General features: G+C 46.4%; 1 protein-coding gene across 6 annotated transcripts in view; it reads left to right on the top strand.

Moving 5' to 3' along the window:
- Window positions 1–16,417, top strand: part of SFMBT1 (Scm like with four mbt domains 1) — a 169,711-nt gene that overhangs the window by 92,440 nt on the left and 60,854 nt on the right. For 4 of the 6 annotated variants that reach the window (XM_006025869.3, XM_014520967.2, XM_014520969.2 and 1 more), the window contains 3 exons: window positions 652–753; window positions 10,592–10,742; window positions 15,813–15,895. In XM_006025869.3, the coding sequence (XP_006025931.1) occupies window positions 652–753; window positions 10,592–10,742; window positions 15,813–15,895 (336 nt within the window). The remainder of the gene's footprint in view (window positions 1–651; window positions 754–10,591; window positions 10,743–15,812; window positions 15,896–16,417) is intronic. The other 2 variants (XM_014520970.2, XM_006025870.3) reach the window with 2 other exon arrangements.

Genomic DNA, 16,417 nt, shown 5'->3' with positions numbered 1-16,417 from the left:
CCGCCATCCTCCAGCAGGGTCGGAGTGGGGGGGGCCAGGCCAGCCTTGCCCCCCTCCCCAGGCCTGCTCCTTGGAGGCAGAGGGGGACGGAGAGGGAGGAAATGGACCCAATGCGGGCGGGAGAAGGGGCAGTGGAGGCAATGGGGCTGGACAAGAAGCAGGGCGTGGGGCCAGATGTGGGGCTCTGTCCCCACCCCCCCAATGATGGTGGGGACTGCGGGGCTAAGTGGGTAGGTGAGAGGGGAGGCACATGGAGCTGGACATGCGGGGTGGAGGGGCCCACAGGGCTGGAGGCAGAGTGGCAGTAGCGTGTGGCATTGGGTGGCGCTGCTCCAACCCTGCCCATCCCCCCACCCCCGCCATCATTCTTGATAGGTAATTGGCTATTTGCAAATAGCTACAATGTAAACAAAACTACATGCAGATGTGATTTAGTTTGCAATGTTGCAAACTCATTTAAATCATAAAATAAACCCTGCATGTGTACAGTGTGACACAACTGAACCGCAAAAACGGGCAATTTTCATCATGTGTACAAGCGCCCACAGATGCTTAGGTAAAGTTACTTCATCCACTTCCAGCGTGTAGAACTGTCTAGTGTTTTACATTGGAGAAATATGGCTAATCAGTGCTCTGACATGAACTTTTTAGGAAAAACCTTTGATCAGAGTGCATTCATTTTCTGAAAATATGAAGTTGGAGGCTGTCAATCCAGGGACTCCTTTCGTCATCTCTCCTGCTACAGTGATTAAGGTATAAGGATTCTTTCTGAAATGTCTTAGTTATGGTTAAAGTCTAGTTAACATTTTTCTATTTATATTCATTAATAGGTACTCTCTGTATGCTCTCTAAAATCTTAGAATAGAGTTTAAATGGAATTTTTTTGCATAACATAGATCAGAGGACAGGAGTCTACCAAATGTGTTAACTGCAAGGTAAAGAGTTTCAGTTAAAATTAGTACATTGAGCTATATAGCTTGCAAGACTAAATAGTTAAAATTTACCAAATCCAGAGGCCTAGCTTTAGGCATTCAAATCAGTACTTTCATACCCAGTTAAAAACGGCCTGAGGTTTCACAAGATGCTGAACACTTGCAACCCCTACTAAATTAACTGGGGTTAGTGGACGTGCAGGTAGGTAAGTGTAACTGGCCTGTCATTTAAAATGTGCAAGTATAGATTTAAGACTCCAGCTTTAGGTTCTCAGGTTTGACAACTTTCACCAACCTCTTTATAGTATAGTTAACACTTACATGTTCCAAAAGAAATTATATACCACAAACACCACAAACTGAGATTGCCGGGACATGGGAAGAAAACTATTGGAGCAAGCCCAGGAAGTGGCAAGCAGGAAACCAGTTAAATGGAAAACAATAGGAAGAACACTCTGACACAGGCCAAAGGACTGAACTCTCCTCAGCGAAACAGGAAGCCAAGGGCCTCCAATGGTAGACTTGCATGTCTTTACACAAGTGCCAGGAGCATGGGGAACAAGCAGGAAGAACTGGCCCTCCTGCTAACCAGTAAGGAATACAATGTTATTGGAATAATGGAGACCTGGTGGGATTGCACCAACAATTGGACCACAGGGCTACACCTTACATAGGAGGGATTGTATATGGAAGAAGGGTGGAGGTGTTGCTTTCTATGTGAAAGAGCAGTACATATCCCCAGAAGCCGAGACAGGCACAAAAGAAGGGTGACCTGAGACTCTCTGGGTTAAGATACAGGGAGAGCAAGGGAAGGAGACTTGATGATATGAGTATATTACAGACCTCCAAACGAAGTGGAGGAGCTTGATCTGGAATTCTCCAGAGAACTGGCAGAGGCTGCATGCTCACAGAACATGGTTGTCATGGTTGACTTCAATTACCCAGATATATCATGGGAAGAGCACTCAGCTAGATCCGAGCTGCCATGTAGCTTCCTAACTTGCATCAAGGAACTCTATTTGACTCAAGAATTGTATGGGCTGACCAGAGGAAAGGCACTCCTAGATATGGTTTTGGCCAAAGGGGATGATCTAGTGAGTAACCTGAGAATCAAGGGTAATCTAGGTGACAGTGACCATGAGACGAACAATTTCACCATCCATCATAAGGCAGGAAAATCAGTTAGTACGGTAGAAATCCTTGCTTTTAGGAAAGCTGACTTCTACAAGCTAAGGAGATTGGTGGATGAGGCCCTGTGGGACCATGGTCCATTGGGAAAGGGAGTCCAAGAAGAGTGGTCGTTCCTCGAGGATATGATCCTTGGCACACAAAGAAGGTCCATTGCTGTTCGTAAGGAAGGTAGCAAAAGGGCTGGGAGACCCCCCTGGCTCAATAGGATGGCTATGGACCTCCTGAAAACAAAAAGAGAAGCCTATAAGAGATGGAAGCTGGGAATTATCCCCTAAGAGGAGTACACAGGAATGGCCCGCACCTGTAGGGAGCAGATTAGAAAAGCAAAGGCAGAAACCAAATGCAAACTGGCAACAGAAATCAAAGACAATAAAAGGTCCTTCTTTAGATACGTAGGAAGCAGGAATAAAAATAAGGGAAATGTAAAACCCCTGCTGAAGACAACGGGACAGCTAATAATCATGCTCAGGAGAAAACCAAACTCCTAAATGAATACTTTGCATCCACCAAACCAAGGATATTAACTTGCCTGACAGGAAGCAGAATGGACATGGTGGGAGTGATCACCGACCTATAATCAGTGAAGATCTTCTGAGGGAATACCTAGAGAGGCTGGATATCTACAAGTCAGCAGGACCAGATGAACTACACCCAAGAGTGCTGAAAGAACTGCCTGACATTATCGCACAACTGAGGGCAAAGCTATTCAAGAGCTCATGGTGCTCGGTTGAGGTCTCAGAACACTGGAAGATGGCCAATGTGGTGCCTAGCTTCAAGAAAGGAAGAAAGGAGGACCCAGAGAATTATAAGACAATCAGTCTGACCTCAATCCCTGGAAAAATCCTGGAAAAATTTACAAGAATCCATCAGTGATAGGCTAACAGAAGGCAGTATTCTAAAAGAGAGTCAACATGGCTCTGTTGCAGGCAGGTCATGCCTAACCAACCTCATCTCCTTCTACAATCACCTGGATAAGGGAGATGAGGTCAACATTATATACTTGGATTGGCCCCTGGCCCCCAGCTCCAGCCTCCAGCATCCAGCCCCAGCTCCAGCCTCTGGCCCTAGCCCCCTTCAGTAAGTGTCCCACGCTGGACCGAGGCGGCGCGCTCATGGACCGAGGCGGTGTGCTCACAGACTGCTGCTCCTTAGAGGGAACATTGGCCAGCACCACAACTGAAAGAGACCTGGGGGTCATGATCGATCACAAAATGAACATGAGCTACCAGTGAAATACTATAGCCAGCAAAGCAGACAACACTCTGGCATGCATCAACCAGTGCATCACAAGCAAAACTAAGGGTGTCATCCTCCCACTCTACTCAGCATTGGTGAGGTTGCAGCTGGAGTACAGGGTCCAGTTCTGTGCGCCCCACTTCAAGAGGGATATAGAGAAGCTGGAAAGAGTCCAAAGGAGGGCCACACGAATGATTACAGGTCTGGAGAACAGACCATACGACGAGAGGCTGAAGGGCAGGGGTCTGTTCAGCCTGGAAAAGAGAAGACTCGGGGGGGACTTGGTGGCAGCCTTTAAATATATAAGGGGTGAACATCAGACTCTAGGAGAACATCTGTTCACCAAGGCACCCAGGGGAAGACTAGGAATAATAGTCATAAACTGATAGAAGATCACTTCAGATTAGACATAAGGAAAAACTTCTTTATGGTTTGTGCGTCCAGAGTCTGGGACAGACTCCTTCCAGAGGTGGTACAGTCACTTTCCCTGGAGAACTTCAAAAGATGACTGGATGCACACCTCGCTGGGGTCATCTGACCACAGCAGTCTTTCCTGCCTTAGAGCAGGGGGGCTGGACCTGATGATCTTGTGAGGTCCCTTCCAGCTCCTAACTTTTATGAATCTATTAATCTAAAACAGTACTGTTTATTTTAAAAATTAAATTTTTTAAGGTTTCCAACAAACACTTCTCTCTCACTGATTCTTTCAAAATTGATACTAATGGAAGGCAAGTCTGGAGTGAGATAATTACTTGCCTTTATTTGGCACCTCTAGTTATTATCTCATTTTTGTATGTGACAACATATCATGGCTGACATCTTTATTTCATCATCTGTATATCCTGTCTAGTGATTAAGTTGACTAGCCATAATTTTCCTTATTTTTTACAAGATAAGTCTCTGGGTCCCAATTGGTTAGGCATGACTTGCCCTTGGTGAATTCATGCACCTAAAGAGGTCCCAGACAATTGGAAAAGGGCAAATATACTGCCCATCCTCAAGAAAGGGAACAAGGAAGATCTGGGGAACTACAGACTGTTCAGCCTCACCTCAGTCCCTGGAAAAATGGAGCAGGTCCTCAAGGAATCAATTTCTAAGCACTTGGAGGAGAAAAAGGTGATTAGAAACAGTCAGTATGGACTCAGCAAAAACAAGTCATGCTTGACCAACTTAATTGCTTTCTATAATGAGATGATTGTGGGAAGAATACCTTGACTTAAACAAGGCTTTTGATATGGTCTCTCACAACATCCTTGCAAGTAAGCTAAGGAAGTATGCGTTGGTTGAATGGACTGTAAAGTGGATAAAAAAACTGGCTGGATCATTGTACTTAAACAGTAGTAATCAATGGCTCAATGTCTAGTTGGCAGCCCATACTAAGTGGAGTGCCCCAGGGGTTGGTCCTGGGGCTGGTTTTGTTCAGTGTCTTCATCGGTGATCTGGAAGATTCATAAATTTATAGATTCCAAGGTCAGAAGGGACCTCAATGGGCCATCTAGTCTGACCCCCTGCCCCTGGCAGGCAAGAAAAGGGTCACCAAACCTGGGATCATGTGATCCCGGCCAGGTGCCTGTCCAGTCTCCTCTTGAAGACTGCCAAGGATGAGATGAGCACCACCTCCCTTGGAAGCCTATTCCAGATCCTGGCAACCCTAACCATGAAGAACTTTTTTCTAATGTCCAGTCTAAACCTACTCTCCAATAGCTGATGGCCATTGTTCCTTGTTATTCCAGGGGGTGCCATGGTAAACAGATCATTGTCTACTTCGTGTTGCTCCCCCTTATGAATTTGTAGGCCGCCACAGGGTCCCCTCTTAACCTTCTCTTGGAGAGGCTGAAAAGGTTAAGGTCCCTTAGCCTTTCCTCATAGGGCCTTCCCTGCAGGCCTCCAATCAGACGAGTAGCTCTTCTTTGGACCCTCTCCAGGTTGTCCGCATCCCGCTTGAACTGCGGCATCCAGAACTGGACACAGTACTCCAGCTGTGGCCTGACCAGTGCCATGTAGAGAGGGAGAATCACCTCCCTGGACCTGTTTGTGAAGCGCCTATGGATGTACGACAAGGTGCGATTGACTCTGCCAACTACTTCATCACATTGACGACTCATGTTCATCCTGGAGTCAACAATGACTCCAAGATCTCTTTCTGCCTCAGTGGTGCTGAGAAGGTCACCCCTCAGCCTATAGGTATGATGGCAGTTTATCCTCCCTAGATGCAGCACCTTGCACGTGTCCTTATTGAATTGCATCCTGTTGTTCTCTGCCCGCTTCCCCAACCTGTCAAGGTCAGCCTGGATCTGGTTCCTTCTCTCCAGAGTGTTAGCTTTACCCCATATTTTAGTGTCAGCCATGAATTTGGACAGGGTGCTTCCCACCCCCTTGTCCAGATCACTGATGAAGATGCTGAACAGCACTGGCCCCAGAACTAGGCCCTGAGGGACTCCACTGCACACATCTTTCCAGGTTGACACTGACCCATCCACCACCACCCTCTGAGTGTGACCCCTGAGCCAGTTTGCTACCCATTCTACCGTATAATCATCCATGGCAAATCTTCTCACTTTATTAATAAGGATGGTATGGGATACCGCGTCAAAGGCCTTCTTGAAGTCCAGATACATAACATCCACCTCAATTCCTGCATCTTAACATTTGGTGGCCTTGTCATAAAAAGAAACTAGGTTAGTCAGGCAGGACCTGCCTGCTATAAACCCATGTTGGTTGCCCCTCCGCATCATATTAGCCAGCAGGCTCCTACAGATGTGTTCCTTGATAACTTTTTCTAGGATTTTCCCTGGGATAGAGGTAATGCTGACCAGTCTATAGTTCCCCAGATCCTCCTTCCTCCCCTTCTTAAAGATTGGTACAACATTGGCCCTCTTCCAATCCTCCGGGACCTGACCCGAGCACCATGAGTGCTCATATATCCTTGCTAGTGGTTCGGCTATGACGCTCGCTAATTCCTTCATTACCTGTGGGTGGAGTCCCTCCGGTCCCGGTGATTTGAATACGTCTAGTCCCTCCAAGTGTCCTTTTACCATATCAGCACTGACCATTGGTCGGCTGATGTTCCCCTTGTTGATGTCCGTGATGCATATCGAGGGTTCATCTAGATTCCGATTTAAGAAGACAGAGGCAAAAAACTCATTGAAGAGTTCTGCCTTGTCCCTGCTATCCATCACTAAGCCCCCCTGCCCGTCCTGTAGGGATCCTATGCTACCCTGCACCCCCTTTTTGCTCCCAATGTACCTAAAGAAGGACTTTTTATTGTCCTTAATCCCTGCCGCTAGCCTGAGTTCTAGAGCTGCCTTGGCCTTTCTGACTGACTCCCTGCAGGTGCGGGCCAAGGAGGTGTACTCCTCCTTCCTAGCTACCCCCTGCTTCCACTTCCTGTATGCTACTTTTTTTGCCCTTAAGGTATCCTGGATGACCTTGGTTAGCCAAAGGAGCTTCCTGGCCCCTTTGTCCCCTTTTCTCTGCCATGGGATTGTCTTACTCTGAGTCCAAAGAATGGTATCCTTAAGGAATGACCACCCCTCCTGGACCCCCCACAAAGTATCTAGGCTCTTGGTTCCTAGTACCCTGCTAACCAATCCACTGAGCCTATTAAAGTCAGCCTTTTTAAAGTTTAGCATGTGCATCCTGCTAGGTATAGTGGCCGCCCTTCTCTGGATAGTGAATTTTATCATTTGGTGATCGCTGTCCCCTAAGTTGGCTTGAATCTGCAGGTCCCCCACCAGGATATCCCCTGTGGCCAACACCAAGTTGAGCAAGCCGTTACCCCTGGTGGGACTCCTTACCTCCTGTGTTAGGTGGGGGACCTGAATGCAGGTTAAGAACCTGCATGAGCAGTTAGATCTAGCTGACTGTTCCTCCCAGCATACGTCTGGGTAGTTAAGGTCCCCCATGACTACCATGTCTCTAGACTACCCAGCCTCTGAGAGCTGCCTGGAAAATTCCTCGTCTAGCTTGTCCTCCTGGTCAGGAGGTCTGTAGTAGACCCCCGCCACCAGGTCCCTTTCCCCCCGACCCCCTTGGATCCTTACCCACAGAATCTCTGCTTGTCCATCCTCTGATCCCAATTTGATTAGGGAAGATGTGTACTGTTCTTTGACAGAGAGAGCAACACCCCCTCCTTTTTTCCCTTCTCTATCTCTCCTGTAAACCTATAGCCCTCTATTCCTACTATCCAGTCATAAGTAGAGTTCCACCAGGTTTCTGTTAGACCCACTAGGTCAAAGTTACTGCTCACAAGCCAGAGTTCTAGATCCTCTTGCTTGTTTCCCATGCTCCTGGCATTTGTGTATATATACATTTAATTCCCCTGGTGGCTACCCCTAGATCTCCCCTATACTCCTATCTAATAGGTTCTTTGATACTTACCTGGGTTGATCTTGTGGGTATCTCATGATGTAGTGTTCCGTGGATCCCTGCGTCCTTGTCCTCCCCTTCTCCTGATGAACCTAATTTAAAGCCCGCCAGAGGAGAGCAGCCAACCTGAAAGAGAAAACACGCTTACCTTTGGGGGAGAGATGTAGCCCATCCCACCCAAGCATGTCTCATTTTCAGAAGTATGGGTCATGGTCCAAAAAGCCAAAGCCCGTCTCGTAACACCAGCTCTGAAGCCGTAAGCTGACCTTCCTGATGCAGGTCTCGTGGCGTCGTCCACATCTGCTCACTGGGAGGATAGATGAGAAGACCACCTGTACCTCTGTCTCCTTCAGCTTGGCCCCCTAGAGCCTTGTAGTCCTTCATGAGGTGATTTGGACTGTTTCCAGCTGCATTGTTAGTGCCCACATGGATTAAAACCATGGCATAATAATCGGTGGGCTGGATAAAGTTCGGGATCATCTCTGTCACATCCCAAATGGGATGGAGTGAACCATGAGCAAGTCTGTGATTGACACCAAGCTGAGGAAATAGTAGATGCATTGAAGGGTAGGGCTAGAATTCAGAGAGACCTGGGGAAATTGGAGGATTGTACCAAAAGAAATGTCTATGTCAAATATGTTCAATAAGGAGAATTGCAAAGTCCTGCACTTAGGACAGAACAGTCCCATGTGCCAGTATAGGTTGGGGACTCATTGGCTATGTAGCAGCTCTGCAGAAAAGGCCCTACGGGTTACAGTGAACAATAAGCTGAATATGAGTCAACACTGTGCCCCTGTTGCAAAGGTGGCTAACAACATATTGGACTGCATTAGTAGGAGCATTGCCACCAGATCATGGGAAATGATTCCTCCCTTCTATTTAGCACTGGTGATGCCACATCTGGGGTACTATATCCAGTTTTGGGCCCCTCACTATAGAAAAGATATGGACAAATTGGAGAGAGTCCAATGGAGGGCAGTAAAAATGGTTAGGGGGCTGGAGCACATGACTTCTGAGGAGAGGCTAAGGGAACTGGGCTTATTTAGTCTGGAAAAGAGAAGATTAAAGGGGGAGTTGACAACCGCCTTCAGCTACCTGAAGGGTGGTTTCAAAGAGGATGGTGTTAAACGGTTTTCAGTGGTGGCAGATGACTGCACAAGAACCAATGATCTCAAGTTGCAGCAAGCAAAGTTTAGGTTAGATATTAGGAAAACTTTTTCACTAAGAGGGTAGTAAAGCACTGGAACAGGTTACCCAGAATGACTGTGTAATCACCATCCTTGGAGATTTTTAAAACTCAACTAGACAAAGCCGTGGCTGGGATGATCTAGTTGGGGATGGTCCTGCTTTGAATAGGGGATTGAACTAGATGACCTCCTGAGGTACCTTCCAACCCATATTTTCTATGATTCTATAACAATCTTTAGATTTTATTAACTTCCCAGTATTTAAGTCTGTACTGTCTTCTTACACAGAGTGGTAGTTAGCTGTATTAGTCTGAAATCAGACACAAGGCAGGGTAGAGGTGCACCTTACACTAACTGAATTAGAGATGCATAAGTTTTATTGAGCAATAGCTCATTTAGCATCTGATTCAGTTAGTCAATAAGATGCCCTCTACCCTGTATTCTTACACTTCACATTCTCCAAGTAGTCATTTACAACTTTCCCATTTTAGATCAGATGTAAATTTAATCTATGCTCTCATCCATCCTCTTTCAGTTTTGAAAATAATGAACTAGTGAAATAACCAACTTGTCTAGGATTCCAATCAGTATTAACACATTGAACAATTTATTATTGTGGGTTTGAAAAAAAAAAATCCAAATTCTAGTTTTATTTTATAACAAGATGATGTGTTTCTAATTTGTAATCAAGAGCCTAAAGCCCCAGAGTATAGTATATTCACTCTTTTTTTATTTTGTCTGCTAAGTTTATCTTCTCATGAGAGAGAAACATTTACCTTGATGACCACATTTTTATTTTATTCTGAATCACAATAGAGCTCTCTGAGTTCTTGGACACATGTTCACTACAATACTGAAGCTATTTGCAATACTACAAAACTTACTATGAAGGTATCTATTACAACCATCACAACAAGAGTGTCAGGTATTACAGTGCCCACAGTCCACTGGCTGAACAGCTGTGAGATGCTGGGGGAATCCTGTAGCATTATGTGCAAGTGTCCACATGTTACAAGTAACACTACAAAGCATAGGCCTGTAAAGAAGTTTCTTTTTGAAACAGGAACTTTTTTTGTAATAGATCCAACTTTTCTGTAATGCTACAAACAACCTGAATGTGTGGACCCTGGAGTTTTGTAACACTATAAGATTGTATATAACACTACAAAAGTAACTTTTGTCCAAGACCCAAGTAATTACTTACTGCTGCTTCCTTGATGTGCTTATAAATTGATTGCTTTAATTAACTTTCCAGGTATTGGAGTACAGTCTACTAGTCTCTGATTCCTAAGGCCATCCTACCTTCTTTTTAATCCTCTGAGGACACATCTATATGGGGAAATTATTGGGAAGTAGACTAAGGTGGGAATTTATAGCCCACTAGCTACTTTGCACCAATTTTTTCCTTGTGGACAGTCTTGGCACACACTGAGACCTTTTGCATGAGGTAGTTTATTCCCTGTCACTTAGTCTGCACTGGAAGGGTCTACATGAATTAATGTGATGTAGCTAGTGCACTGTAAATTTGAGTCCTTGCTTAGGGCAGTACCTTCTGCATATAGACAAGCCCCAATTTTTTTTGATGAGGGATTTGGAAGAATATCTGACAGTGGTATTTTTTCTTAAAGGCAGTAGTACTTTCCTCTGCTACTCTAAATTTTTTGGATAACTCTGCAGGTATTCAATGAAAAATATTTCTTGGTAGAAATTGATGACTTGCGACCCGAATGCCCAACTACCCAGTCCTATGTTTGCCATGTCAACAGTGCTGGTATTTTCCCTGTTCAGTGGAGTCTGAAAAATGGATTGCATCTCAGCCCCCCGCCAGGTAGGTCTGCACTCTCATCACACACAGATTCTAGGAGGTCTCTATGGAAAGGAGGGATTGCTGACCTCAGAGTCTTGTGTAAATACCCAGTCTAGGACTACATTTTTTCAAGACTTTGTGCAAGACTGGAGATAAAGTGGTAAGAGTGATGTAAATGCAAAGAGACAGCAGTGGAATCAAGGTATCCCATAGAGATGTACTCTGGTGTGAGATTGTCACTGGCTAGGGGTGCTCCAGAGAGTGCTGATCTTAAGAGGTGAAAAGGGAGGCTTCTAGGTATCTACACAGGAAAGAGTATGTTCTAGGACAGTGGGGGCCAACCTTTTTTGACAGGTGTGCTACGAATTAAGCCCTGTGCCCTCCCCAAGTACAACTTCAGTCTCCTTTCCCTGTTCGATATTTGCTGCTCCCTACACCCTGTGTTCCCTGCTTGATCTGCTTTCTGATCCATGCCCAATCTGATTCTTTGCTTAAAGTTCCCTGCACTGTATGCCACATGCCACACATGGAGGCCACCTGTGCCACTTACAGCATTTGTGCCACAGGTCGGCCACCCCTGATCTTGAACATAGATGAATTATAGGTTCAATATAGTATCAGACCCCAGTAAACATGACATTGGAATCTGTTTCTGGACATAAGGCTCCTCCTCTGCCTTCTAGTGGTGTTAGGTTAATGACTTTTTTTCCTGTTACTTGGAAACGAATGAGAGTTGTTGGTTAAAAACTATTCTACATGTTAGCAGTTTCCTAAAACATATATTTCACAGGATAGAGGAAGAATAGCCATTGTGCCCACTGACTTCCTTTCCAAGACTCTCAGATGGAAAGGTTTGTTACAATTCAGAGCCGGGGGTTTCATGCTGCCACTCATCGTAATGCCTGAGTTGCATTAGCTTTCCATTGGCTTATAGGAACATAAATTATGAGTTTCTCTTCCCTCTCCTTGGGTCAGGTGTACTAGGGTTCTACGGCTAGCATAGTTCTACACTCCTTCTCCACATACATGATCCAGACCTGTAAATTCTAACTACTTCATCACATAACAGAAACCCACCAAATGGTTCCAGTCCTCTTTGACCAACACCATAAGTAGTGATGTCTGCTCTGGAGGGCAGCTGGATTCACTGAGACACCATTTTGGCTGACATAATAGAGCAAACATAAAAGCTCCTGTTGTGGTGATTCCCAGAAAGAGTTAGGTGGACTTCATTATTTTGAAGGTAAATAGTATTATAGATCCTTTTTCTATAAATTTCTCAACCCCAGTCATGGTAGTAGTACTCTGTATGGGGTATACTTTAGCTATCTGTTTTGAAACAGTGGTTCTCCCCTTGGAGATACTCTGCTAGTTTCAGTTGCATCTAGTATCCTGTGCTGGCAGAATAGCATAACAGTGCTGTTCCTTGGTACTTACTTCCCATCCTTTTGTCTTTGTTTTGTTTATCAGAGAGAATGGGAAGGGAATATTTGATCTAAATACCCATTGTCTTCGCAGTGGACTCCAGTCCTCCCTAGAAATCTGCATTGTAGCTTATATAAAGGCTCCAGAAATCAAGCTGAAAACTGTGGCCTGACTGAATATATTAGACATTTATGGTAGACTAGCAAATTGCCCATCAAGAATGATGGTGGGGGTGCTGATGGGGACAGATGTCTGTGTCCATCTGTCTGTCTTCCCCACCCCAGCCTTAGGCCAGGGCTGGGGCTGCTCCCCACCTCCCCCGCTGCTTCAGGCCAGGGCCTGGGCCTAGGCCATTTCCCTTCCCCTTCAGGCTGGGGCCTGGGCTGTTCCCCACCTCCCCCTGCCACTTTGGGCCAGAGCCGGGGTCGGGGCCAGAGCTGTTTCCCCCCTCCTCTTTGGGCCAGGCCTGGGGCCATTCCCCACCTCCCCCTACCACTTCAGGCTGAGGCCAGAGCCGTTTCTACCTCTCCCTTGCCACTTTGGGCTAGGGCCGGGGCCTGTGACTGCAGTGGTGGTCACGGCTGTGGTGGGGCACAGTCACCGGTAACCCTCCCTCCTCTTCCCACTCCACTCCCTCCCATGTTCCCCGCTGCCTCCCCTCCCTGCCAGCTGTTGTGGGGGGTTGCGGGGGGTGCCGGTCCCTGGCTCCAAGAAGCAGACCAGGGAGGGGGGGTCCATCCCCTCCATTATGGTGTTGCTCCAGTCCCCGCCATCCTACTTGGCCTCCATGGAACAGGAGAGAGAGGCCCCCTTCAGCCCCTCAGTCCCCGTTGTCATGGCGGTGCTCCACCATCTGTCTCTGTCTGTGTAGAGCACTCTGATTGGCTGCCAAGACAGCCAACCAGAGCGCGAATAAAGCATTATGGACAGATTGGCAGACAGACAGACAGACAGACTAAGGCTTTTATTATATTAGAATTCTCCATTAGGCCATGCTTATAGAAGATAAGTTACCATGCTTTAACGGTCCTATGTAGGCAATCATAACGATTCATCCTTGTTACACTACTCAGAATTTATTTCATGGATACAATACTTCAGGCACTAGGGAAATAACTATTTCTGTTAAACAGATATCAAAGTGGATTGGAAATTTTAATTTTAAAGGTGAAACTTTTATCTGGTCCAGATAACCAAAAATATAGTCAGGGTTCAATGTATCTTTTTTCTATGAGGAATTCAGAATCCCCTATTGACTTGCTCACCAGAGCCAAATTTAGACAGTTTGTTTGCTGATAAAGAACAGAATTAGCATATTCTAGACTAGCATAGTCTAGTAAGAAATTGTAGTTAACAACTGATTACCAGGGACCCAGATTTTCCGTTTGCTGTGAAAAAATGCGAGGAAACGTATTTTCTCCTATGACAGAGAAAAACACGGATTTTCTCCTTTAACAGAGAAAAATGCAGGTTTTCCCTTGCAGACTGGCAGAGTTCCAGACTGCAAGGGGCTTCTTGGAGCTAGGGAGAGTGGGAAGGGTAATCAGAGGCAAGAGATACTACATGCATGTGCACACATGCATGCATATGGCAGCGAAGCACCAGTGGAGAACAGCTCCTACATATCCTTCCAGGTAAGTCTATGGGGTCGGAGGTGGGGGGCACAGGTGACATGTTCTGGGGGTTGGGGGAGGCACAGGTGATGGGTTGAGGGGTGGAGGAGCACAGGCAATGCATTCAGGGGCAGGAGGGCTAAGGCAATGCTGTGGGGAGGTCACATGGTCCCTGAGATTTCTGCACCCACAGGGGATGCAAGGCTGCAGCTGGGCAGAAGCTGTCTCCACAGCCCAGCAGGTGAGACCTGGCACCACCAATATGAGGTGTAGCAATGGCAGAGCAGAGTTGTTCCCCCACTGCTGCTGGGTGGGCGAGGGCACCTCACCTACGTGGCCATGGTGGCACGGTGCTCTCTCTTCTGCTGGGTCCCGCCCGCTGGGCTGCAGAGGTGGTTCCTGCCTGGAACTGGTCTGGCCTGGCTGCAGCCCCATGCTGCAGTGTGGGCACAGAAATCTCAGGGGGCACATGCCCCCTCACCCCTCTGTTGCATTGCTTGTGCCCTCCACATGCCCTCATGTATCACCTGTACCTGTACCCCCCGCTTCACCACACATCCACTCCATTCCCCGCACACTGGGGGGCTGTGGGCAGGGGGGTGTGGGTGGAGAGTGAGGGGCAGCGGGTCAGGAATGAAGGACACCAGCAGGGCCAGGCAGGGGCAGGTCAGGAGTACTGGCACAGGCAGGGGCAGGTCAGGAGACTGGCACAGGCAGGGGCAGCGCACCAGCATATCAGGGCTGCTCAGTGCCACAAAGCAGTGGGGGGCACAGCCTCAGCTGGACCCACATCCTGGTGAGTGAAGGTGACAGGGGAAGCTCTGATTTTCTATGATTAAAAAAAAAATCAAATGCCAAAATATATAGATATTTAGAATTCATTTTATACTAATGATTGAGGCACTGGTAGGCTTCCAAATTGCTTGAAAATTCCAAATATATCAATAAAATATTGTGTTCAACTGATACTTCTATAGTGGTGTTTCATTTTAATCATGGAAAAATGCAGATTTTGGGATTTTTTTTAATAAGAGAATTTGAGGGGGGTTTTTTATCAAAGAATTTGGGATTTTTAAACAGAGAAAACCAGGATCCCTGCTGATAACTCTTGAGCTTTGTTGGCTAGGAACTTTGCCAGGAGTCCAAATGCTTTCTTTAAAAGGCAGTGCGCATATAGTATCATGTGTTAGTTACTTCCCTCTCCCGCTTAGAATCTCCTAACTAGTCCCAGGTTAACTGTCTCTAGAAGTAAGTAGGAGGCTTGCTCATCTCTTACTCATAAATACATGGAGGATTTAAGGGAGGGAAGGTGGGATTTATACATATTAATTTAGCTTATATCAAAGACTGCTCTGTCAGTTCGGAATTCTCTGGATTGACATTTAAACATAGAAATGTAGAGGTGTTTGAGGTGTTTGAGGACGAGCATCACTTTAAAACAGAGCTTTCTAGCTGGCGGCCCATAGGCCTCATCTGGCCCCTGAGGAGTGAAAACATAGCCCCCAGGCTCTTGTCCAAGTGCCCCTTCCACCACTTCTCTAGCTACTGCCACTGGAGTCTCCAAGCTCCCCTTCCTTCCTCTGGCTTCCATTTCCTGCCCCTAAGGACAGAGTAGGATAACGTAGTTGGTGAGACAGAGGGAGCCCATAGTCACGTAGCTCAGGCACATCTAGGGACCCTGTGTAGTGTGGCACGGGGGTGCCAGCACAGTACATCAAAAGGGGTCAGGTCTCTGATGCCCAGGGAAGCAAGGGGGGGCTTTGTGGCCCAGTATGGTGTGCAGGGCAAGCTTGAAGCTCTAGCCACTCAGAAGTTGGACAGCTCTGACCCAATGAATGAAAAACTATGTAGGGCCTGAACCTGTGCTGCATGTTTGGGAGACGTTCCACCTGACCTTCAATGGGAATGGTGCTGGATTAAGTCTCTGTGACAATGGAGTCTGGAGGCTCTGCCCAGAAATTTAAATTATCCTTATTCTGGATAATGCTAGTGTTGGTTGAAAGCAGTCATCTTTAATTCATTTAAACAACGATTTTGCTTGCTCTTTGCTCAGGTTATTCCAGGCAGGACTTTGATTGGGCGGACTACCTCAAACAGTGTGGTGCTGAGGCTGCTCCCCAGAGCTGTTTTCCTTTGGTGAGCTTCTGTAGAATGATGCCTTTTCTTATGTAGGTGACCACTGGTACTTGTGGCCTAATTAAATAACGGTTGTGCTTTCTGTGGCAGTTGTCAGTACTTCAATCTAATCCTATGGCTACTAAAAAAACAGAAGTGCCTCGTGAGTGGTGTGTAAAGGTGAACCAGAGTGCTTGAACATTGAGTTTCCAAACGAGGAGACTGGACCAGATGCTGTTGTCAGTGTCTGCATAAATCCAGAGTAAAACACCTCACATAACTGAGGTATAAGTATCCATGGAGTTGCTGCAAATTTGCACTGCCCTAGGGGTGTGTATGTTAAGTGTTCTTTCCATTGGCTTACCCTTATCTACTTACCTAGATTGCTGCTATCTTCCTAAACTATATTTTTAACTTAACATTTGATAAATACCCACTCATTTTTACAAATGAACTGCTAGGCTCTTACCTGCTAGGATTAGATTTAGAGTATTTGTCTTTCTGTACCATGAGGATGTTATCACTGTCTCCTAGCAGTTTATA

This window comes from Alligator sinensis, unplaced genomic scaffold, assembly GCF_000455745.1.
Source record: "Alligator sinensis unplaced genomic scaffold, ASM45574v1 scaffold78_1, whole genome shotgun sequence".
NCBI lineage: Eukaryota > Metazoa > Chordata > Crocodylia > Alligatoridae > Alligator > Alligator sinensis.
Note: the sequence above shows the minus strand (reverse complement) of the source record. Positions and strands in the feature narration are given on the sequence as shown.